This window comes from Acomys minous, assembly GCF_964271855.1.
Source record: "Acomys minous genome assembly, chromosome: 20".
Classification (NCBI taxonomy): Eukaryota; Metazoa; Chordata; class Mammalia; order Rodentia; family Muridae; genus Acomys; species Acomys minous.
In genome coordinates, this window is record NC_140502.1 from 15,204,048 (window position 1) to 15,231,422 (window position 27,375).

The following is a 27,375-nucleotide window of genomic DNA, read 5'->3' on the forward strand; positions in this document are numbered from 1 at the left end:
ACAAGCAAGAAAATCTTGAAATTTGCAAGAAAATGTATGGAACTAGAAAAGATCACCCTGAGTAAGGTAACACAGATACACAAAGAAATGCATGGTACATACTCACATATTAGTGGATATTAGCCTCACATAGATATCCTCTGAGAGACTCCACTGAGCAAGGGATCAGGACAAATGCTGGAACTAAAAGTTGGACTCTGGGTGGAGTTCTGAGAATTGTATGGAAGATTGTGGGTATGGAAGGACCCTGAGTGGTCAGGAGGCCCATAGGGATACCATCAAGGCCACTGGATCTAGACCCAGGGGAGCTTGCACAGACTGATGCACTAACCAAGGAAAATTCATGCAGAGAACCTGGAAATCCTGTTTAGATATAGACAATAATCAGCTCATTTTTCGTGTGGAGATGGAAGTGAGCAGGGACTGCCTCTGACATAAACTCTTGTATCGACGATTTGATCACTTCGCATGGGCAGGCAGACCCTGCATGGACACAGAGGAAGGAATGCAGGAAATTCAGATGACACTAGATAAGATGTGGTCAAATGGCAGAGGAGGAGGGTCCTACCTCTCAGAAGTCTAGGGGAGGGGAATAGGGTGGAAAAAGAAGGGAGGGTCAGAAATGGAATATATGAGAGTTATGGGATAACAATCCAGATGTAATAGGAATAAATTATAATAAATAAAAAATTTAAAGGAAATGGATACTATAGCACAAAAAAACCTTAAATAAAAAAAAACTCCTGGCACAAAATGCTCATGAATTCTAGGATGTTATGAAAAGATCAGATCAAATAACAATAGATACAGTGAGTGAAGAAACCTAGTTTAGAGGCACACAAAATAGGCATAGAAGAAAGCTTACAAAAGTTAAAGACTGAGATACTTATCAAAGTACAGGAAGCAAACAGAACAACAAAGAGACACTTCAAAAACTGAAAGTTCCCAAGAATAAATTAATAATTTTTTTAAAAAACTAAAAAAAATTATGAAAGGCAGATTAGGGCCCAGGGGTCCCACTCAAACTAAGGCACCAGCCAAAACAATACAGGTGGTAAACTTTAAACCCCTACCCAGATCTAGCCAATGGTCAGAACATTCTCCACACTTGAGTGGAGGGTGGGGTATGACTTTCACACAAACTCTGGTTCCTCATATTTGACCATGTCCCCTGGAGGGGGAGACCTGGTGGCACTCAGAGGAAGGATAGCAGGTTACCAAGAAGAGACTTGATACCCTATAAGCATATACAGGGGGAGGAAATCCCCCTCAGGAACAGTCATAGGGGAGGGGAATAAGGGGAAAATGGGAAGGAGGGAAGAATGGGAGGACACAAGGGATGGGATAACTATTGAGATGTAACAAGAATAAATTAATAAAAAATTTTAAAAACCTGAAAGTTCCATCAGCACATAGTAATCAAACACTAAATGTACAGTAGAAACAATGCTGTAAACTTTAAACCCCTACCCAGATCTAGCCAATGGTCAGAACATTCTCCACAGTTGAGTGGAGAGTGGGATATGACTTTCTCAAGTACTCTGGTGCCTCACCTTTGACCATGTCCCCAGGAGGGGGAGACCTGGTGGCACTCAGAGGAAGGATAGCAGGCTACCAAGAAGAGGCTTGATACCCTATGAGCATATACAGGGGGAAGAGGTCCCCCTCAGTCACAGTCATAGGGGAGCGGAGTAATGGGAAAATGGGAGGGAGGGAAGAATGGGAGGATACAAGGGATGGGATAACCATTGAGATGTAACAAGAATAAATTAATAAAAAAATCAAAAAACAATACCCACGATGATATTGGAAAAAAAAAACCTGCATGAAAAACATCAACTAACATATCAAAAGAGTGTCAGATTTCCAAATAATGAATAGCATCCATTAACAGGTGTCTCTAAAAATACTTTTATCAAACCTGAACCCCAGTCTATAGCATATGAGGTCATCTATCAACACTTGAAACTTTCAACTAAAGTAGCATGTGGATAGGTGTGGCCATAATCTGCAGTGGCCTGTTTAAATTTTTTGAGTTTATCAGTCAGGGTCTCCCATGAGCCTTCCTCATTTGATCATTTTAATATTTGGGCGTTGTTAGGCATATTAACAGCCTATCTAAGCACCTTTCAATAAGAAAATGTCTCAGCAGGCACAGTTTCACATCCAAGCTCTTGATATCAAACTTGAATATCTTTTCTGAATCTGTTCCCAGGTTTTTAAATTTGAAGTCATGTTATCTGGAACCCAGGGGCTAATCTTTTGACAAATTGTAAAAATTCTAACAAGTTACTTTCATGAACTTTAATTTTTTTCTTCCTAGGTATTCTTAGTGATAGCTCTATACATATGCCTCTCAGAGGAGTTAGTCTGTTCCATTTTTATTTTTATCTTTCTTATCCGTCTTATCTTACACCAGAGGGTCTACAACACCCTGGTAAGGTCCATCTCACATAGAGACAGGAAGAGAGAAAATTAGCCTATCTTCAGCATCCCTGTTCAAGTGTCAGCTTCTAAGGTCCAACTACAAGTGAGGCCAGGGACTAACGAAAGGTGAGTACAAGAGCATCAAAAAGGAATGAGTCAGGCCAGAGGATTGGGAGGAGTTTTACATCCTGACTGATTGGCAGTCGGGGTGCTTCTTTATTTATACAGAATGCAGTAGGCAGAGCTATATGCATGTTGTTTCAAAATATAGATCATATAATTTTTGTACGTGGACCCATCTTTTAACATCTCCTTTGTCATAAGTTTAGTCATCGTTGATAAACCGTGGACATAGCAGAATTGCCTTTTACAATCATTTTCCCACATCAACTCCATGACCCAAATTTTAACAATATTGCAGCTTCAGGGGAAAATTTTTGCCAAAACATGACAGCCTGTTCACAAGCTAATAGTTCTTGTGGTTTCAAGGGCACTAGACTGAAAGAAAATCTCAAATCCAGCCTAGGCAGATTGTCATGTCCCAAGAAATGTAATATCTACTGTTAATACTCAGAGTCCAAATTCTCACTTGGCCCAAGAAAACACATCAGGCAAATGTGCCTGTAGTCATTCTATTTCTCTCGTAATAAATTGTTTATATTTTTATATTTGTAGAGCTGATTTATATGTCTAAGTATTTTTTACCAGGTCAAACAACACCATAGTGGCTGGGTATTAGTTAACTTTTTCTTTTTTAAAAAAAAAGGAGCTCTTAATACTTTATTATTTTATCATTTATCCACAAAATTCTTTGTCCATGAATATGAGGAATAGGCTATTAATTTGATCTGCTGCAAAATTCTTTGGCCTACTGAATTCATTCTGATTATCTTGTTTCTCAGTAAGTGCAGGGACAGATGTGCCAAGTGTATCTTTGAGTCAGAGCCTTATAATGAAGTCCCTGGCATAATTATTTGAGTTACAACCTCAGGGTATAAGGAAGACCTTCAAGTCGGGACAGGTAAGGTGATCTCCCTAAAAGTCATAATGGTAATGTGATCAGGACTTTCTTGGAGAAGCTTAGAAGCAGTACTCCAGAGAGTAGTTACAACTGATTCATAAGAAAATGTCTATGAAAACAATATCCCCAAGTTGTATGAATAATAAAATCCACCAAAGCATGGATGGATATGAAGGCCAAAAAGAGGGAGACTGCACCACAGCATCATCATCAAATGATGACTGCATCATTTGAGTCATCTTTTCTGGCACTTTCTCAAACAGCTATGCTAGCTTTGTGAATTTCACTGTTGCTATTAGTTATGTCTGTGCCATTTTTCACTTGACTCTGACATAGAAGGAGGAAGTAGACATGATGTGCTTGAAAAAAGCTCTAATTAGATGATTTTATTGAGAAAGAGGGGGGAATGAATGTTGAAGAGGAGGATGAAAGAAGGAGCGAGGCAGGAATACAGGGAGGCATTAGGGAGGGAGGGAGGGATTCTCTCTTTAAAAATTTCTCAATAGTGACTCCTTGTATGCCTACTTACAATTATTGCATCTTCAAAAAATAGAACTGATAAACAAAGTCACTTTTACCTGAGTATCCAGTCACTAGTCCCAGCTACTTGTTTGCAATTAGGCCATAATTTTATAAGGCCTCTGAGTTTTATGAAGAAACTAAGAGGTCATTATTACACAGAGGAGTCCTCACAGGTGGTTACCAGGGGAAGGAACAGAGATAGGCAAAGTTAAGAAAATGGAAATGCATGAAATGGAGGCTGGAGGTAGAAACATTACAAAATCCTCCAAGTTTAGGGCAGTGTCATAGAGATAGGAATGGAGGTGAAACTCAAGACCAATAGAAATATATTAAGTGGATTTTGGGGCTGCTCTTCCAGAGGACCAGATTGGAATTCTAGCACTCACACTGAGCAACTCATACTCAAGAGGGCATCGACTCGCCTAGCTTATTGATACATGCACGGCATGCCATACAAAAGCATCCATATCCATTAATACAAAATAAAACTGGGCATGGTAGACTGGAGTAAACATTTCATGACAGCAATCAGGAGGCAGAGGTAGGATGATCATTGTGAATTCTTAGATATCTTGGTCCACATAACAACTTCAACGGTGGTCAGGACTACATAGAGAGACCCTGTAAACATACATACATACATAGAGACATACATACATGCTTCTAAGTGGAGTTTGAGTTATGGTTCAGTATTTAAGAGAACTGGATGCTTTTGCAGAATGCCCAAGTTTTATTCTCAGAATTCTCAGGGCATCTCAAAACAATCTACAGTTCCAGTGGGTCAGACACCTCCTTTGACATCTGGGGGCTCCAGTAGTCATGGTAAATATTCATACATTAAACCATATACATAAAATAAAATAAATTAATATTTTTAAATTTAATGATTTTTTTCAAAAGAAATTTCAGAGTAATATGTGGTTGGCCTATTATCCTACCTCCAGAGTGATGGAACCTGGAGGTTCAGGAATTCAAAGACATTCTGGGTTCCATGAACTCTAATCTTAAAAGGCCATATTTTTATTAATTTTTATTAATTTATTCTTGTTACATCTCAATGGTTATCCCATCCCTTGTATCTTCCCATTCTTCCCTCCCTCCCATTTTCCCCTTATTCCCCTCCCCTATGACTGTTCCTGAGGGGGATTACCTCCCCCTGTATATGCTCATAGGGTATCAAGTCTCTTCTTGGTAACCTGCTATCCTTCCTCTGCGTGCCACCAGGTCTCCCCCTCCAGGGGACATGGTCAAATATGAGGCACCAGAGTACATGTGAAAGTCATACCCCACTCTCCGCTCAAGTGTGGAGAATGTTCTCTCCATTAGCTAGATCTGGGTAGGGGTTTAAAGTTTACCGCCTGTATTGTCCTTGGCTGAAGGCCATATTTTTAAAAGAAAAAAAACAAAATGTACATCACCAGATGAATGTATGAAAAAAAACTCTACTTTATAGACACACGCAATATGTGAATTAGCCTTGAACAAGAAGAACATCTGACACTAGGAGAAGATTATGAAAGTGTTGTGCTCAACAAAACAAGCAGATCAGAAAAGAAGAGATGGTAAGTTATACCACCCACAAGAAGTAATGAGTTTTCAGACTCATGGTAACAAGAAAAGAATGTGGTTGTCAGGTGCAGGGGAGGGGGAGCAAGGAGGTGGTCTCCATGAAGTAGAGATGCTCTGTCAATATGAATATAGAAACCAACAGAACCACAACTGTAATAGGCTTCACAACACTTACCACAGCTGCATACATATATCCACTAATGTAACTGTATGCTAATGTGGCCAGAAATGAAAAGCTCATATGTGGCTGATTATCTATCAGAATAGGCCAGATATTTAAATGATCAAACCACCACACACTATTTATTAGACACACAGAATTTGTAGATATGGGCATGAGGCACAGTTGGTAGCAGGCTTGGTTAGCATGCATTAACCCATGGGTTTCATCTCGAGAGCATGGCAAACAGATCAGGATGGCCCATGCCTGTGATCAATGCATTCCAGAGGAAGAGTCAAGGCAACCAGAAGTTCTACGTTATCATTGACTACATACAGAATTCTAGGGAAGCCTTGATTGTATGAGATTGTACAGTTGAGGAGACAGAGAGACACAGACAGAAACACACACATACATTCAGAAAGAGAGAGAACAAAAAGATCTGATTCTTCATGGGAACTGGCTACAGTGTCAACTTTATGTGGAATTTTTGTAAGTCTAGTTAAAATGAGTGACTTCTATGCTTCCTTCTCATACAGGAACGAACTGGTTGATGGAGATTATCTGTCTGATTCATTCCAAGGGGGATCCTACATGGATAAAATCTCTGCCTGTCGAGGAGCGTGCTCCATGGATAGAAATTGGTGAATATAGTAGAACACTAAAAAATAAGGAGAACCCACGTCTCATCACCTCTCATCTCCCTGTCCAACTCTTCCCCAAGTCTTTCTTCTGTTCCAAAGCCAAGGTCAGTGTTAGTGTCCAGAATTATGTGATCTATGCTTTATTTATTTACCTATTTATTTTGTGTGTGTGTGTGTGTGTATGGGTCATTGTGTGCATGGGCATGCCTGTCATCATTTGTACCACACACAGGCAAGTGCCTGAAATATCAGAAGAGGGTGCTAGATCACCAAGAGCTGGAGATATTTGTAACACCATAGATGGTTGTGAAACTTAAAGTGGATGCTGTGAACTAAATGCAGTTCCTCTGCTAGAGCAATGAACTCTGATAACCAAACAAGCATATCTCCAGCTCCTAGACACTGTCTTCAAAAATCTCTGTGTGTTCATGGGTCTATGTGTTCATGGGTCTGTGTGAATCTGTGTGTGTGTGTGTGTGTGTGTGTGTGTGTGTGTGTGTGTGTGTGTGCTCATGCCATGAAAGTTATAAGGAGGCCAGAGGACAATTTAGAAGATCTGGACAGGAAATTGAACCCAGAGCCTTGGATGTGGTGATCAGCAACTTAACCCACTGACCCACATCCCCCATGGAGGGCTTTGTACAGTCTGCCATGCATAACCATGCTTTGGGGATGTTGCTGAATACCTATCTCTCTGAGAATTTTGAGGTATTGCCTAAGTATTTCAGGCCTTGGCTGATAGTGGGTTTTTGCCCCCAGGCCACACTGTTGAACAACCATGTGTATCTCATACACCTCACACCCAGTTATGCGGCAGTGTCAAGATATAGTGGTAAATGTTTTGTATATTAGAGTAATTAGTCAGTTAGCAGAGGGCATTTACCTATACTGTGCTATTCAAACAATACATGGGAAGGTATATAATTAGAAGAGGAGGATTGAAAATGTGCTCCATGAGAAAAGAAAGAATTTGAGAAATTTTAGGAACAAATAAATGAGTGATACAATGGGATACCATTAAGCATGAAAAGTGTAGACGTAGATAGTAACAGTGTGACTGGTAGAAAGAAGAAAGCTTGGAAAGGGTGGAAAGCTAAGAACAATAACTGCTTGGAAGAATTTGAAGTTTATTTGTTACTTATAATAGCTAATATTAAAATATTTCTCAAGAAACAAAAAAGATATAACGATAGAACTCAGAAAACCAAATATTAACCACAAATAAGTTTATTGTACGTTACACATATATGTAAGTTTATGGTGTATACATGTGTATACATGATTGCATATAAATTGGTGTTTATATATGTACATATATATGTACATATGTGTGTGTGTCTGTAACACAGAAAGGTGTGGAATATGTACATGTATGTGTATTTGGTGAATAAATGCATGTTTGACTATGCTGTGGCTCAGGTGTATTGGGTATATGATCACAATTGTATGATTGTGTGCTATGTGTGTGAGCAAATATTTGTGTGCGTCTCTCAGTCTTAAGAATATATTACCATCCAGTTTAATTTATTGATATTTTTGAGACAGAGTCTTGAAGTCCATACTGACCTTGACCTCACTGTGTAGCTGACAATAACAAAGAGTTTATGATCCCTGTATTACAACTCATGAGTGCTAGAATTAGAGGGTTATGCTACTGTGCCCAACATGTAAGAGCTTATATGGTATTGTATACTAAATACTCCTTTTATATTGATTCAAAGAATTACTCTACCTTTAAATTTTTTATTTTACATAGTGGTGTGTACGTGGGAACATATTAGTGTGTATATGTGTTTGTGCGTGTTTCAGTGTGTATGCATGTTTATTTGTGAGTATGCATATATGAGTGTGTATAGTTATATGTATGTGCATATATCTATGCATTTGGGTAGATGCATAGTGTATTTGTGTATTTGTGTGTGATTTTAGTACATGCTTGCATGTGTATGTGTCTGTGTATGTGTGTATTGAGTGTGGTGTGTGTGTGTGTGTGTGCATGTGTATGTGTCTGTGTATGTGTGTATTGAGTGTGTGGTATGTGTGTGTGTGTGATATGTGTGTGTGTGTGTGTGTGTGTGTGTGTGTGTGTGTGTGTGTGTGTGCATATGCTTGTGGATAGTATCAATTGACAACTGTTCTGAAGTCAGTTCTCTTTTCTAATAACAGGATTCCAGGGGCACAAACTAAGAATGTCATTTTTGGTGGATAACATTTTATGTGCTATGCTATTTCACTGGCTCACATTTAGTCAAGTTTAATTGAATAAGTTGCTCCTGTACCATGTACTGACTTACTCCTGTTAGTTGATGGCTGGGTATGCAGCATGTTGTTCTGGTGCTAATATTTTAAATCTCTGGATTGATATGGTTTCATGGCTGATTTTACATCAGCTGAGTCTAGATGTCCAATGAGATCAGCACTTCTCATTCCTTTACTGTGGCTGACAAAGCAAAACAAGAAGTGACCAGGAGAACTGGATATAAGAGCCAGGATAGATCAGTATTATTAAACTTATTATTAAACTGCAGTCTAAGTATGTGACTGCACAGCGCTGTGTCTCTGTGTACAGACTTGCATGTGAACACTGCACACTTTATGAACCAGGACTCTGCTAGTGATCTTCCATCACACAACAGAAATGTAAAACCATCTACATTTGCATTACATGGAGGGATGTGTCAGAGGTTAAGAGGATCTGCTGAAGTTGCAGAGGATCTGCCTTCCATTCTCAGCATCCATATTCATTGGCTCACAACTTGTTGCAGTTATTTTGCCAGTACGACCTAATAATGTTTATTATTAGGCCTATAATTATTATTAAGGCAGTATTCTCTAAACCCTTAGCTATCAATCAAGACACAGACACCTGTTATATTTTTAATAGCCTTAGTAAACTTGCTTCAGGGCAGGATTAATCTCCTAAACTACTTCCCATAGTGGGGCAAGTATCCCATACCTGCTCCAACCCCCATGCCATCTGCTTTTAATAATGTCTATCAAGATACTTCCCATCCATAATCTCAAATACTTGCTAATTATTATCATCTGGGACAAGTCTCCATCCATGCCAGACATGTGCTTCTCCTACACCAAACCCATGGACCAGCATTCTTCTCCTCCCCAATCCTCAGGTCTTGCTCCATCCCAAGATTCTCTATGTCTCCCCAAGCCCTGGACACATAGCCACACCTAACTATTTTCCTTGCCCGGGTGTGAAGCTTTTTACTGGTAAAACATATTAGGCTCTTAGGCAAGGTACCAGTAGGGCACAGACCCAAAGACAGCAAGCAGTAATTAGCATCAAAGTACACTAGACCAACCTCCAATGCAAATTCTTATAATTCCACTTCAGGAAGATCTGACTCCCTCTTACTGCTTCTTAGACACTGCATTCATGTGAAAATACAAACACAGGAAGAGACACATATACATTAAAGTAATATTAAAACCCAATTGTCTTTTGAACCATCCCTGGAGTTTTACTCTGTGGCCCAGTGGAATACCCATCATGTTTTTACATTGCTCCAATTTTATCAGACAGGTTCATGAAATTCTTCCCACATATAATTGTTTAAAGCACCCTGTAAACCATTTATAGCAAAAATCCATTGAAGGTCAGGAGTCCTGGTACATGCCTGTAATCAAGGTAATTTGGAGGTAAAAAGAACAAAATCAGTTCATGATAATTATTATCTATACCACTAATTTGAGGCCTGACATCACTGTACCAGACTTTTCACCCCCCAAAAAAGAGAGAGACAGCATAAGAGGTTAAGTTTCTTGTCAGGTATGGGAAGCTTGAAGAGATCCATGGTTTTTACTTAATGGTAAAAGGACAGACCTCAGATTAGAAGGTTCCTCTATGACTTCCATATATATAGTCTAAACACTATACACATAAAACAACAACACACACAGACATGCAAACAAACACATACAAGCATGCTCAAATACAGTGGCACAAAATAAAAAGGAGTAATCCATTAGTATTTGCAAGGAATTTTATTAAATTTTCTGGGAAACCATATGAAGATGTTGGAAACTAAGTGCTGTGGTTTTCATTCTTGAATTTTTGTATTGAAGATGATTTATCTAATAAGAAATCCCAGAGATGCTCTTGTGTCTGGTTACTTCTTCTGGCATTCCACAAATTACATTAAGAAACCAGAGTCACTGGAAGGATTCTTTAAGGACTTCATTCACGGAAATCGTGAGTATGCTGTGTAGAATGTGATGAGTGTGAGTGTTGGCCTGGGAAGCCTAAAGTTTCTATAGTCTTTCTGGTTGTCCCAGCAGCCTGTGGGCTTCATAAACACTGGAAAGTAGATCAAATGAGTGACAAAACAGTAGTCCACCCTTTGCCTGTCCCATGGTTAAATATCCCAGGTGTCCCAAATCTCTGGAAATTTCAGTACCAAAAAGCCCACACATTTCAACCAAGTACTTTATCCCCATATCTATCAGCACCTCTCCCTTTTCTCTTCTTTTGATTGCCCAGGTTATATTTAAGAGACTTAAAATCCAATCAAACCAATATCTACTTTGTCACTCTGTAGAATGTTCACTCATTCGGATGCTGAAGAGTCATAACATGTAAGATGAACATCATATGTGAGATACAGTTCAGTGGGTAGAGGTAATATATGAACAACTATGAGCACCGAAGTTAAAATCCCATCACCCACATAATGTGGAAGTAGATTTTCATAGGCTAGTGGCCCTGGTGCTAGAGTATTAGGAAGGAGAGACAGGAGAATATCTGGCAGTATTAAGTAATTTTTCTTTTGATGTGATGTAACACCATGACCATGAAAAGTTATAGCAGGAAGTTTATTTCTGTTAACAGCTCCAAAGAGATAAGTGACCATGGTGATAAAGCCAATAGCCAAAACCAAATTAAATGGAGAGATACTCAAGGAAATTCCTCTAAAATTGGGAACAAGGCAAGGCTGCCCACTTTCTTCATATCTCTTCAATATAGTACTCGAAGTTATAGCCACAGTAATAAGACAACAAAAAAAGATCAAGGGGATCCATTCGGGAAAAAAGGAAGTCAAATTATCCCTATTTGCAGGTGATATGATAGTGTACATAAGTGACCCCCAAAATTCAACCAAAGAACTATGGCAGCTGATAAACACCTTCAGCAAATTGGCTGGATACAAAATTAACTCAAAAAAGTCAGTAGCCTTCCTATACACAAATGACAAACGTGCAGAGGAAGAAATTAGGAAAACTACACCCTTCATGTTAGCAACAAGCAATCTAAAATATTTAGGAGTTACTCTAACCAAGCAAGTGAAGGACTTGTTTGAAAAATTTTCAAAACTCTGAAGAAAGAGATTGAAGATGATATAAGAAGATGGAATGATCTTCCTTGCTCATGGATCAGGAGAATTAACATAGTAAAAATGGCCATCCTACCAAAAGCAATCTACAGATTCAATGCAATCCCTATCAAAATACCTACACAATTTTTAAAAAACATTGAAAGTTCAATTCTCAACTTCATATGGAAAAACAAAAAACCCAGAATAGCTAAAACAATCTTGTACAATAAAATATCCTCCAGAGTAATCTCCATACCTGATCTCAAGCTGTACCATAAAGCAACAGTAATTAAAACAGCATGGTACTGGCACAACAATAGGCTGGTTGATCAGTGGAATCTAATCGAAGACCCAGAAATGAATCCACACACATATGGTCACTTGATTTTTGACAAAAGAGCCAAATCCATTCAATGGAAAAATGATAGCATTTTCAACAAATGGTGTTGGTAACTGGGTGTCTAAGTGTAAAAAATACAACTGGACCCATATTTGTCACCATGCACAATCTCAAGTCCAAATGGATCAAAGACCTCAACATAAAATCAGAGACACTAAATCAGTTAGAAGAAAAAACGGAGAAGAGCCTGGAACACATTGGCACATGAGACAACTTCCTGAACAGAACACCAACAGCTCAGGCCTTAAGGTCATCAATTAATAAATGGGACCTCACGAGGCTAAGAAGCTTCTGTAAGGGAGGAGACACTGTCAAGAGAACAAAGCGACAACCTACAGACTGGGAAAAGATCTTCACCAACCCTACATCTTACAAAGGTCTAATATCCAAAATATATAAAGAACTCAATAAATTAAACACAACCAAACCAAATAACACAATTGAGAAATGGGACTCAGGACTAAACAGACAATTCTCAACAGAGGAATTTCAAATGGCAGAGTAACACTTAAAGAAATGCTCGACCTCCTTAGTCATCAGGGAAATGCAAATCAAAACAACTCTGAGATTACATCTTACACACATCAGAATGGCTAAGATAAAAAATTCAAGTGACACCACATGCTGGAGAGGATGTGGAGAGAGAGGAACACTCCTTCATTGCTGGTGGGAATGCAAACTAGTACAGCCACTTTGGAAATCTATCTGGTACTATCTCAGAAAACTGGGAATAGGGCTTCCTCAAGACCCAGCTATTCCACTCCTTGGAACATACCCAGAAGATGCTCCAGCACACAACAGGGACATTTGCTCACCCATGTTCATAACAGCCTTATTCATAATAGCCAGTACCTGGAAACAGCCTATGTGTCCCTTGGTAGAAAAATGGATAAAGAAACTGTGGTACATTTACACTATGGAATACTACTCAGCTATTAAAAACAAGGAATTCCCAAATGTTCCTAGAAACCTACAAGTAGAACATTATGATGGGCAGATCTGGGCCTAGGTGTCCTGTTCAAACTATGGCTCCAGCCAAGGACAACATGTGCAGTAAACTTTGAACCCCTATGAGGATCTAGCCAATGGATTGGACATTCTCCACAGTTGAGTGGAGAGTGGGGTATGACTTTCACATGAACTCTAGTGCCCCATATTTGACCACATCTCCTGGATGAGGGGACCAGGTGGCACTCAGAGGAAGGTAGCAGGCTACCAAGAAGAGACTTAATACCCTATGAGCATATACAGGGGGAAGAGGTCCCTCTCAGTCACAGTCATAGGGGAGGGGATAAAGTGAAAGTGGAAGGGAGGAAGAAATGGGAGGATACAAGGGATGAGATAACAATTGAGATGTAATATGAATAAATTAATAAAATATGTTTTTAAAAAGCCAGGCAGACCTCATAGTGCCCATAACACAGAAATAGACAGACAGATACTAGACCCCATAAAAAGTTGGCTGGCCAGACTAAGATAAAATTGTCAAATGTTTGGTTCAAATAAAGTGCATATTGGAGTAAATAGAAGAGAAAACTAGGGAAACAACTTTGATGTTAGCTTTCAGGCTCCATATGTATGTATACTGTGCACGTTCTCCTGTACCCCCACACATAATGCATTATATACATAGACATACAACTACATACATGTAATGTACACAGTAAAAATGCAATCAGAATTGTTTTTAGAAATGCTGAGACTGAGTAGGCAAGACCAAAAATTTTTTGTTTAGATGTAGCTAAGATAATTTTTCAGGGAGTATTGTATTAAATCACAGGGTCCCTTTTTGTTTCTGTATAGAAATCCCTGCTTTCTCCACACACATTTGTGCTGATTGATTCTTCCAGGAGATTCCCCTTTACACCACTTCTGCTTATGTCTGTGAGATCATGAATAGAGAAATAATATAGGCATCATGAATCTCACTATAAACACTTAAAATATAATTTTAAGGTACAATCATATGACTGTAAATGTGCACAAGATTTGTTTGTCAATTTCAGATTAGAAATTGTGCAGTGGTTGTGATTAGTGAAAAATAGAGAGATGGTCCCTGACTTCTTTTTAAATGCTCACTTTTATTTATTCATTTATTGTTCATGTCTATGCATGTGTGTGGTACAGCATGTCTGTGGAGGTTAACTTGAGGGTTGAGTTATTTTTTATACTTAGTGGGTCAGAGGTATCAAACTCAGGAAATGAGGCTTATCATTAACCAAATGTAATCACTAAGTCATCTATCTAACCAGATCTCCTGACTTTTCTCTTTACTCTTCACATTCTGTTCTCCCTGGAACAGTACCATTTGGATCATGGTTTGAGCACACACGTGGCTGGTTGTCCTTGAGAGACAGAGACAACATCCTGCTGCTTAGTTATGAAGAGCTCACAAAGGTAAGAATCATTCTCACCCTCAACACCGTCTCTCACCACCTCAATCCACATCCCATTCTCCATCCTCAGGGTCCCTATTCCACATGTTCTGTCACTGCTAGGCTTAGGGAGAATTGTAAAAGTGGTCTTTGCTCTCTCCATTAGTGTGCTTCTTGTTTATCTTCTTTCAAGTCCCAGATTCTTCCTTCAGGTCTTTCCAGGCACATCCTGCAACACTACAAAGGCAATATACAGCAAGCAAGCAGCCAACATCAAACTGAATGCAGAGAAACTTAAATCAATCCCACTGAAATCAGGGACATGACAAGGCTGTCCACTCTCTCCATTTCTCTTCAATATAGTACTTGAAGTCCTAGCTAGAGCAGTAAGAGAGCTAAAGGAGATCAAAAGGATACAAATAGGAAATTAAAAAGTTGAAGTGTCCCTATTCACAGATGATATAATAGTGTATATCAGTGACCCTCAATATTCTACCAAACAATTCCTACATCTGATTTAAAAAAAACTTCATCAAAATGGTGGGATACAAAATTAACACAAAAAAAACAATAACTCTCCTATACTCATGTGACAATAGGGCTGAGAAGGAAATTAAGGAAACCACACCCTTCACAGTAGCTTCAAATAACATAAAGTATCTTGGTATAAATCTAACCAAGCAAGTAAAAAACTTATATGAAAAAAACTTCAAGGGTCTACAGAAGGAAATAGAAAAAGATTTCAAAAAAATGGAAAGATCTCTCAGACTCATGGATTGAGAGAATTGGCATATTAAAAATGGCCATCCTACCAAAAGCAATGCATAGATTCAGTGCAATACCTATCAAAATACCAACACAATATTTTACAGAACTGGAAACCTAATTTCTCAACTTCATATGGAAAAAAATAAACCCAGGGTAGCTACAACAATCCTGTATAATAAAATATCTGCAGAAAGAAGCTTCATCCCTGATCTCAAGCTGTACTATAGAGCAACAGTAATGAAAACCATTTGATACCAGCATAGAAATAGGCCACTTGACCAATGGAATTGAAGACCCAGAAATAAATCCACACACCTATGGTCATTTGATTTTTGACAAAGAAGCCAAAACCATACAATGGAAAAAAGACAGTATCTTCAACAAATGGTGCTAGTCTAACTGGATATCTACTTGTAAAAATTTCAAATAGATCCATATTTATCATCTGTAGGATATTAAAGTCCAAGTGGATTAAAGACCTCAACATAAAACCGGACACACTAAATCTATTAGAAGAAAAAGTGGGCAAAAGGCTAGAACTCATTGGCACAAGAGGCAAATTCCTGAACAGAACACCAACACCTCAGGCTCTAAAGTCAACAATTACTAAGTGGGACATCATGAAACTTAAATTCTTCTCTAAGGTAAAAGACACTGTGAGCACAAAAATATGACAGCCTACAGACTGTGAAAATATCTTCACCAACCCTACATCTCACAAAGGGCTAATATCCAAAATATATAAGTAACTCTAGAAATTAGACACCACCAAAGCAAATAATCCGTTTAAAAATGGGGTACAGAACTAAACACGGAATTAAAGGAATACCAAATGCCTATGAAACACATAAAAAATGTTCAACATCCCTAATCATCAGGAAAATGAAATCAAAATAACCTTAAGATTCCATCTTTCGTTATCTGAATGGAAAAGATTGATAACTCAAATTACAACACATGTAGGCGAGGATGTGGAGAAAGGGGAACAATCCTCCACTGCTGGTGGGAGTGCAAACTTGTACAACCACTTTGGAAATCAATGTGGCACTTTCTCAGAATATTTGAAAAGTTCTACCCCAAGACCCAGCTATACCACTCCTCAGCATATATCTGAAAGATGTTCCTCCATACAACAAAGACATTTGCTCAACTGTGTTATAGCAGCTTTATTCATAATAGTCAGAATCTGGAAACAACCTAGATGTACCTCAACTGGAGAATGGATAAAGAAACTGTGGTACACCTACACAATGGAATACTGCTCAGCTATTAAACCAAGGAAGTCTTGAAATTTGCAGGCAAATGGATGGACCTAAAAATGCTAATCCTAAACGAGATAACCCAGACCCAAAAGACACCCATTGTGTATACTCACTTATAAGTGGATTTTACTCCAACATGGATGTCCTCTGAGAGACTCCACACAGTGTGGAATAGGGACAGATATTGAGACTGGATTCTGGACACTGGGCAGAGGTCTGAGAGTTGCAGGATGACCTTGAAAGGCCACAGAGGAAGAGGTTACATGTAGTACAGAGGACACTGGATAAGCTGATGTCAGATGTTATGGAAGGAGGACTCCCCTTTCTAAGGACTAAGGGAGGGAGGGAAAGGGGATGAGGGAGAGGAGGAGGAAGGGGGCCCCAGTCGGCATGTAAAGAATTCAAACTACAGAACAATCAGGTAACTTATTTTTGCTAATTCTACTACATCAGAATAGCTCTGGGACTGGCTGAGATATGAATGTCTATGAATAGACAAGGTTTCATATTGGACACAGATGCTCTATGACTTATCATTAGAGACTATTCCTAGTATGGCATGAAGGAAGATTTGCACATGTCTTACTTCTGCACATACAATAAGCAGAGAACCAGCCTTAATTGCTCTGCATATCATGTATACCTCATACAATTATAATGTTAGAACTTTATAATGCTTGTGGGAAATTATGTTTTCAGAAAAAAAATACGGACACTGATGCTGGATCAGACCTGACAGAATTCATTGCTCTCAGCATGCTACACACTGACATTCTGCATCCTCCAGTTTCCAGCCCAGGTGCCTCAGTCACTGTCACCCATCATAATTGGACAGCGTCCAGGACAGCATTGAGGAAAGCATCTGATCCCAATTGATCCAGCATTTCAGACTGTGTCAAACAGGAATCCTATTATAACTGGAATTTCTCAGCATTTAGAAACTGGACCACAAATGCTATCCCTGGTTTGCTTAAACATCTTTCCCAATTTTTTTTGTGGGGGGCCATCAAAGGTATTATTTACCTTAAGTCAGCCTAAAGAAACCTTAAAAGAATGACTTCCCAGTTCCTCTAACAGGAGTTGGGTAGGTTTCTGTTTGCTCTTTTGTGATAAAGATGCTTATTTTCATCAGGAGGTGGTTATAAGCTAATATTGGTTTTAGACAAAGAGAAAACTAGGTTGGACTTAGGAACATCTCTCTTTTCCTTTATCTTTCGTTCATAGGTAAGGATATGGGAACTGAAAAGAAATAAAGGGGGATATAAAACTATTGAGGGAGCATAAAATAATATGTAGATTATTGAATCTACTCCTCAACTCAAGGACTTAATTGTTACTCACAAATAAGGTTATTTTCAATTCATTGGTATAAAATTTTGTATATTGATGCAAATCATAGTCATGTCAAAAACTAGTCTAATTTTATCACAATAATATATACCCAAGTCTAACAGATAGATATGATTCTATAGACACATAAGGTAACATAGTTTAATGAGGTCTTCAAAAGCATCAGAGACCTACAGAATATGGCATTTAAAGATGTTTTAATTATTCTAAAGATTCTTTGATGACAAGTTACTCCTGGAAACACCCAGCCTACCTCAAAGAAGATGATCAACATCAAAGAGCCTCCTTACAGAGTTGGCTTCAAATGTGGCAAAGAAGCCACTAGGCAAAATGTCCTTGTTTCTGCCACAGACAGAATTCTGCCTAAAAATGGGCAAGCATAGATACAGACAGAACCAACGGCCAAACTATGCCAAGACTGGGTATGCACATCCTTAACAGTTCCTGCCTTACTAATATGTCTGTCAGAGATACTGGACTTGAAGGTAGAAGAAGATGCTCCAACATTATAGAGAGTGTTGGGTGACTATTCATGCAGCAAACTGTCTCAGTCACTTTTTTTTTTCATTTTGGAAGCTGCTAACCTATTCTTCCAGTTCACTCAGGTATTTCAGTTTTATCACTTCTCAAATCTCTGATGGGGTAGAAGACCAAATAGTTTAGTCTTACAATTAAGCTTAGTTGGTTAGGGGTTAAGATGTTTTTAGATCAACATAGATGTTTTAAGTTAATAGAAGTGAGATATGATAGATATTGATTTTCATTCAGAAATTTAGACCTGATAAGATAGGAAAGATGCTTTCTTCAAATTTTACAAATACGAACAGCCAAATCACTATGAATGTAACATTTATATAACTCCTGATTGTCTCATGGTTCTTCCTGCTGTATGTAGTTTATTTTATTCATGTGTAAGAATATAAATCTATATGTTAAAATTAACTAAAAATGATAGTATTTAGGTGTTGGTACTTTTGCTATGGCAACGTACATAAGTAAAACAAATTATTCTCATAGTTAATATGGTTCCATAATCTATTTTCTTTATGTGTTTTCAGAGCACGTCCTAATATAGGACCTTTTATGCATGGGGCCTCCTTTATTTATTGTATTTACTTATGTACATATGTGTTTGTCAGTACAATTATTCCCATTTTCAGAAAGCTAAACTGAGGCACATATAGGTACATGCAGTTACAACTCAGTTCTACCACTGGAAGATGCAATTAAATCTTAGTATGTGAAAGATCTTTTAAAAACTTGTGAGGTAGGGAAAGTGTGTGCAAAAAAAGTAGTTTATAAAAATGAACCTAACATATGACCAGGTACTATTTTTATTGACATTATTACTGTGATGGTGAAACAATTACTCTTTCTATCTCTACTATTTCACACAATTCTTAGCATATAGTATTGGCCGAAAATGCCTATCAGGAATGGCTCGTAATATTGGCTTTTGAACCTCTTGGCATATAAGTATATATGTAGTTGTTTATTAAAATACCATGGTTGAATCTCAGTTAATTTTTAAGTGGTATTTGTTTTTTAATTTTTACTTATTTTGACATAATTCTGTACACAAGCCTGTCATTTAGTAGAAAAACATCATGGTAGACATCATTGGAGTCAAATATAGCATGCTGTGATTGGTATAGGAAGGTATTGAAGCCATGAGGATACTTTGTGGACACCTTACTGTTGCCTTCTATTTATCTCATTCATAAATTGCACCACAACACCATTATCTCCATATCTAGACATTGATTTAAAGAACTGTGTAAGACTGACAGAATTCTGCCTAAAAATAGAAAGCTTGGATTCAGGCAGATGATGGCCAAACTCTACCAAGACAGAGTAGGCAAGTCTTCAATAGTTCCTGCCTCACAAATATGTAAGTCAGATATACCGGACCAGAAGGCTGAGGACAATGATCCCAAGCTATGGAGAGTTCTGTGTGACTGTTTAGGCAGCAAACTGTCTCTGTCACTTTTTTCACCTTGAAATCTGCTAACATCCACTTCCTATATACTCAGGTAATTACTTTTATTCCTTCTCAAGTCTCTGATGTGGTTGAAGACCGAATATTTTAGTTTCACAATTAAGTTTAGTTGTCAAGGGTTAAGATGTTCTTAGGTCTAGGTAGATGTTTTAAGTTGGTAGAGATGAGATATGATAGATATTGAGTTACGTTCAGAATTTTTTGACTCATCAAGATAGGAAAATGTTTTCTTCAAGGTTGCCAAATACAAATAGCCAAAACACTATGAGTGTATTAATATAATTTCTGATTTTGTCGTTCTTCTTGCTATATGTAGTTTATTTTACACATATGTAATTATATAAATGTGTATGTAAAAAACATAAAAAATATTTTTAAAAATATTTTTACTGCATATGGTGGTAGTACACAGCAGATTCCACTTGCGCTTTGGGTTATAAATGTTTCTGTGCTAGGTGTGTGGAAATGACTCAGTGGGTAAGAACCATTGCTGTGCCAGTATAAATACCTGAGATCCAACTCACAGCACCTACTTAAAGGTTAGGAGTGGCTATACATGCATTTAACCCAGAAGATGTGGCAGCAAACATAAGTAAATCTCAATTACTCAGTGGTGAGGCAGCCTAACTAAAGCTGTTTATGTGTTAAACAGTGTATGTTCGGGGCGCACATGTGGAAGTTAGAAAAGAACTAAAGGAGTCTCTTCTCTATCTGGTTCTCCCTCCTCCTTGAACCTTTTCATCCTTTCCTTGCTTACTTCCCTTTGTTGCTCCTCTTTCTCTTTATCCTTTGATTTCCTTCCTCCTAACTTCCTGTCTCTGCTGTCATTCAGGTTCACACCCTCACTGGTATTTTGTTTTCCTTTAGGACGCTAGGAGTGCCATCAAGAAGATCTGCGAGTTTCTAGGAAAGACATTGGAACCAAGTGAACTGGATCTGGTGGTGAAGAACAGCTCCTTCCACGTCATGAAAGAAATCAGGAACCCTGAGATCAGCACTCTAATTTATAAGGAAACCCATTTTTCTATAATGAGAAAAGGTGGAGAAATATCGTAGTTCTGATATGCCTCTGAATGTATGAGATCTTTCTGGTTATTTGGAAAGGATGCTAAGACTTACGGTGTTTGTATGTGTCAACTTATTTTTATATATTTTTCTATTCCTGTTTATGCAACTGGTGTATGTATTCATACGTGTGTGTGTGTGTGTGTGTGTGTGTGTGTGTGTGTGTAGGAATGAATTTGGGTTTGGTGCATATTCTCTCTCATATGGGAATCTGTGCTTTTGCTGCATACGTATTTATCCATGTAGTACTGTGCGTGGGCATATGTCATCAAACTCGAAATAAAACCAAATGAAAATGAAGGGGAGCTAAAATGCTTACCATTTTATCTGCCGAAGCAAGATCTTTAGCTGAACTCACAGGTGGTGATTCCAGTTCCTCTGTCTAGCCATATTACGCAGGGGATCCCCAGTCTCATTCCCCAAAAGCTGAGATTACAGGTTATTACCATGCCTGCTCTGCTTTTAAGTGAGATATGTGGGGTTTTCCTCCAGTTATTTTTGCTTGATTGGAAATTCATTCATGCATGGAGACATCATTTTCTCAAACTTAAATTTTTATCACTTGAAAAACTTAAATACAAAGTGCAACATTCCATTGTGGTATGGTAAAACATAATTTACTCCCACTGCTACTCTTTCTCTCTTCTTTCCCAACTTACATTCTTCCAAAGGCAGTGCACTCGTTTCAGCTTTCATGTATTTTGTGTCCAACTTTCTCCTGCTCCCCTTTCTTCTTTTTTTGGTTTTATTTCTAATTTTATGATTTATGCGCACTCACATTCTTACATCATATCCATAAATAGATACATAACGGGAAAAAGTCCAGCTCCGCATATGAGAGAGAACATGCAGCATTTGCTTTTCTGAATATGTATCACTATACATAATATCATTGTTTCCAGATATGTTTAGTTTTCTTCAAGGTCCGTTTTTCTTTGTAGCTCAATACATCACCACCATATGTTATTGCATTTTTTTCACTCTCTGCTCATCTGCTGATGACATCTATGATTGTTCCATTTCCTTGATACTTTGAATAGTATAACTATAAACATTGATGTAAAGTATTTCTCTTTCTGCATAAAGAATTCTTTGTATGTATTCCCAAGAAGTGTACATATAGGTCATGATGTAGGCCTATTTTGGATTTTGTGGGAAATATTCATATGACATTCATACAGCGGCACAGGTTTACACACTCATATTTTACATTGCACATTACATCACACGGTGAATAAGGTTCCCCTTGCTGCATAATTTTACCAGCTGTTGCTGCCCTTCATCATGAACATTCTGTCTGGGACATGATAGTGTCTCCAAGTATATTTAATTTGCATTGCGTTATAGCTAAATATGTTAAGCACTTCAAAAAAACTTGCTGGTCATTTGTACTTTGAGAATTGAAAGTTCAGTTCAACTGCTAACCATATATTGACAAATACTGTGGTTCTGTAGGTATGTATCAACACTAATTACTATCACTCTGAGATATCCTTACATCCCTGCATCTGGGGATATTCTAAAAGAACTGATATATGTTTCAGGCACTTGAAGTATGTTTATTGAGTGTGGGAGTGAAAAATCTAAATAAGGCTGGAGATAGAGATGTTAGTGTCAACATGTATGAAATAGCCTAGAGCATGCTCCAGAGCATAAGTACATAAAAAGATAAAAATAATTGAAAAAATGACTATAAGATTATTTAAGACATCTTCAATGGCTAGATAGAGGCAGAAGAATCAGGAAATAAGATTATCCTTTGGGGCATAACCAATTTGAAGCCACTTTCAACATCTGAGACACTCTCCTAAAACAGAGGAAAAATAAAATAACAATCAACAAGAGAAAAGCAAACACACACACACACACACGAGAGAGAGAGAGAGAGAGAGAGAGAGAGAGAGAGAGAGAGAGAGAGAAGAGAGAAGAGAGAAGAGAGAGAGACACAAAACAAAAGAACCAGATAATCATTGCATCAATAAACGTCACGCTATGAAAGTGCACACTTCCTGTTCTCAACAAACCCATTTTGGGGTTGGGATGTAGCCCACTTGTCAAAGTGCTTTCCTAGAATTGATGGATCCCTGGTTTTTATCCTAAACACTGCATAAATGAAGTAAGGTACAGCCTGCATCTAATCTTAGCACTAAGCAGATGAAGATTTTAGGATCAGGAGTTTAAGGACTTAGCTACATAGCAACTTTTAAATCACCATGTACTAAATGAGATCATGTCCTCAAAATCTTTACAGAAGGGCCAAGGAGAATGGAACCCAGTTCATAGAAGGAGAACTGACTACTGAAAGTTGTCTTCTGTTCTTTCCATGAGGGCACCATGGCACCTGCCCACATACATATATACAGATGCACACACATGCAAATAAAAATCAATTGTACTATTAGCACAACAACAAAACCCTTCATCCATTGCATCTACTTTTGTATTTAATTTATTCTTTATGTATGGGTGTTTTGCTTTCAGATATATTTGTATACTACCTATGTGCAGTATCCACATAGGCTGAGGAAGGCATTGGGTTCTCTGGGATTAGAGTTACACTAATTTGTAAGCCTTCATGGCAGTTCTTGAGTGTGAAGACAGGACCTCTGAAGGCGAATATGATTTAATTTCTTAATCTTGATCTGTCTCACTGGAACAAGAATCCACTTTTGAAATAACAATTCCTAGATACAGTCCAAGTATCTGAGATGATAAGCCATTGCAGAAACACACTGGATGCTTACAAATGACAGACCTGATACCACTCAGTTGACCAGACAAACAAAATATCAAGGATTATTCCACAACATTCAAGGTAGCTTTGCCCAGTTAGGCCCTTTATGTCTCAGGACCATGATGTTCCATCATCTGTATGGGATCATTTATCCTGGCCTATAACATCATCCTCCTAGGTAGAAGCTGCTCTTATCATTTCACACCCAGTTAATATGTAGGACTGAGAGCTGAGGCTGTAGAGGGTTAAGAATTTAAGACATCTGAGAGGGAATTCACAGGGACTTTCTGAGAAGCCATTCATTCACACAGCACAGCATGTTATAGTGAAATGGGTTAGAGGATGGAGACAGAGAACAGAGCAGTTTACTAGGGGAAAGAACAACATACCTTGGCATGTGCTCTACAAGGTAGATCTATGGGAACCAGCTTAAACCACTGACAGGTGACTTTGGCATCCTTCTGGAAGGCTATGTGGCTCTTCTGTAGTCACTTTTGATATCTCTTACCTCACCTGCAACCACTTTGCATTATCTTCTCTTGTGTTCCTGATATTTCTGTGGATCTGAGTATAGGAGTTCTCAGGAAACACTGAGAGGAAGTATGAAAATGGCCTTAGCTCTAATGATCTATATTTAAAATTTGGTGCCATCGTCACACTAGATTTTTCATATTAAAAAACCCACAGGAAAGCTACCCATAGGAGGAGGAATTATTTCACTTTTTAAGATTATGCCTATGTGTGCTTATCATGCTTTTTACTTTTTATTTTATATGTATGGATGTTTTATCTTCTTGTAAATATGTGTGTCATATGTATACCGTACCCATGAAGGCAAGTAGAGGGCTTCAAATACTCTGGAACTGGAAAGAGAGATGCTTGTGACTGCCATTTAAGTGCTGGAAATAGAACGCTGATAACCTGGAAAAATATTTAGTACTATTAACTCTTTAATAATTCTTCAAACCCTTAATTTTTAAATTGTTTGGTTTTTTAAATTATTTTACTTTTGTACAATATACATTTTCATTATTTCACAAATATACAATAGATTACCTACGGCAAGAAGAACTGTGACACAATCTATGTGTAAAAGAGTGCATGTTGCTTGCATGCATGTACCTAAAATGCCAGAAGAGACATTAAATTTCCTGGATCTATAATTATAGGAAATTGCACAGTGTCTAGCTTGGGTGCTTCAAACTAAATGAAATTCCTCTGCAAGATATATGAGTGCCTTATCTCTTGAGCCACCTCCCCAGTCCATGCTTTTATTGTTTTTAACATAGCTCTTAGGAAATGGTTTTTCTCTCAGGATATATCTGAATCATAATTTCTCACAGTTACATAAGTTTAAACAGTAGTTTTAAATAACTTTGACTGCGACTCTACTTGGAGACACTGTCTATGTGCATCTGGGTAGTTTATTTCTATTATTTTGATATTTAATACAGGGCATATGCATACTCAGAAGATAAGCTACCACTAACCTACGCTCCTTGCTGGAGGATTATAGGCAGGGATCTACACTAAGTCTCCCTGAATAGAATACTTAATGCTGAGTTCGTGGACAGTGCTGTATGGCTGAGCTATATTGCCTCACTTCTTAGAGACAGCGCCTTTGCAAAGACAATTAAGTTAAAATGAGCAGATGTGGGGACTAGGAGACTATGCACATTGAACAAGTCTTTTTAAAAGAGGAAGTTTTCATAGGGAAACAACCAAAATGAAGTGATGGCCCAGGAAGAAGACACGCATGTACAGGCCAAGTGGAAGTGCTTGAAATAGATTTGTCCCCTAGTGCTCTAAATAGGAACAAACCCCAGAAAACAACAGATCTCAGATTTCTAGTTGCTTTAATTTTCTAGAACAAACACGTACTTTTTAGTTCACAAAGTCTATTGCACATTTTTCCGTGAAAGAACGTTTGAACTTTGGAAGGCGTTTTAAAGACAAGAAAATATGAATGTTTATGTCTGTGGCATTTATACAATTTTTAGTTAGATTGGGAACTTTAGGCATTTATGTAGAAATATTTACGTAGATAAATTAGGAGATAGACTGGACCTCAAACCTATCATAAGATCTGCTTCAATATTCTTCTCTATGTTTTCCAGGCATCGTTGGGGACTGGAAGAATCACTTCACAGTAGCCCAGGCTGAAGAATTTGATAAAATATTTGAGGAGAAGATGGCAGATTTTCCTAAAGAGCTATTTCCATGGGAATAGTATTAAAAATCTGAATCTTACAGGGATACTTCATGTGTTCTGTTGTCCTTGAACATGTATAAGGCTTAGTGTAGTGGCATAAAGCCTATTATTTTACATAAAATCCTTTTATCATCAAATATTGCAGTGGAAAAATGGCTCACAGGTAAAAACACTTGCCTCCAAGCATGAGAATGTGAATTTAATTCTGACACCAAGATAATAGTAGGCAAGCAAAATGCAAAAGTTTTCCTCTGACTTATACACATATAACATGATAGCACCACCTACAAAATAAATAAATTAATGTAATTTTAAAATCTTATTACTATTTCAAAAGCATAGAGTAATGAATCTCATACAATTGTGATTCCTAATTGTGTCAAAATTTTTAATCAAGAAATAAAACATAGAAACAATGAAGATTGTTTTTCATTTTCTCACATATGTCTCCACAATATTTTATTACACTCTTTTCTGAGGTATGTAAGTCTACAGTTACTATTATTCTCTTATACTGTGATACTGAATGTCACTGTTCGTGGTGACAAAGGAAATGCAGAGAAAGTAGCACTCTTCTTTTGGCAGAGGACTGCAATGACCATTTGGCATGATCCTGTATTCCTACAAAGGGATACTTTGTACTCCACACTGTGAAGTGTTAACACATGCAGCTGAACTGATTCACATGTACACACTACTCTTCAGTTCTAAGATACTTAATATAACATATTTGAATATAGCCCAGAATGGTGGATTTTTTTTTTCAGAAAGAGTAGGAGATTTTGCCTTGTTGCAAGAGGAGTCATTGGGTATGGGCTTTAGGTTTCAAAAGATTGGTATTATTCCTCTCAGTCTTGTTTCTGGATAAAAAGATGTGTTCCTGGAATTGTCCCTACTCTCTCCCATCAGGAACTCTGTCCCTCTGAAACCATCAGCCAAATTAACTGTTTTCTTATATAAATTGCCTTGGTCATGCTTTATCTGAACAATAGAAAAGTAGCTGAGATAATATAAGACCAAGTTACAGAATCAAAATAAATGTGTGAATGGGAGGATACAAGGGATGGGATAACCATTGAGATGTAACAAGAATAATTTAATAAAAAAGGAAAAAAACCAAAATAAATGTGTGGTACAAATAACTAGAACAGTAAACTATTCATTATCTATCTATCTGTCTGTCTGTCTGTGTATCTATCTACCTATCTATCATCTATCTATCATCTGTCAACCATCTATCCATCTTCCCATGTATCTAGGATACAAAAGCAGGAGAATATTGACACTGAGGCCATCAGGCAAATTAACAACATATTGTTTCAAATATTAATTGTAAACAAAGATAGCTTATGAGCCAATGGTGGAGCCAACGATGATCATATGGATAGATACGAGTTCCATTTATATTAACAAAAAAAATTAGCTACCACCTGTTTCCAGGGCCTATCTCCTCCTTCTGATGGCAATAATTACTCTAAATAGTGACATATTCACAGTGATCATTCTCACATTTGCTAACAACTATTGGGTTAGGTAT

The 27,375-nt window shown here is 37.8% G+C and overlaps 1 protein-coding gene across 1 annotated transcript in view; it reads left to right on the plus strand.

The window, feature by feature from the left end:
• The window catches only part of LOC311591089 (sulfotransferase 2A1-like), a 64,560-nt gene extending 38,302 nt beyond the window's left edge, over window positions 1-26,258 (plus strand). The window contains exons 7-11 of the mRNA XM_084770458.1: window positions 6,239-6,447; window positions 10,427-10,553; window positions 14,376-14,470; window positions 20,695-20,866; window positions 25,744-26,258. Coding sequence (XP_084626584.1) covers window positions 6,239-6,447; window positions 10,427-10,553; window positions 14,376-14,470; window positions 20,695-20,866; window positions 25,744-25,856 — 716 coding nt within the window. The 3' untranslated portion in view covers window positions 25,857-26,258. The remainder of the gene's footprint in view (window positions 1-6,238; window positions 6,448-10,426; window positions 10,554-14,375; window positions 14,471-20,694; window positions 20,867-25,743) is intronic.
• Window positions 26,259-27,375: the final 1,117 nt, after the last annotated feature.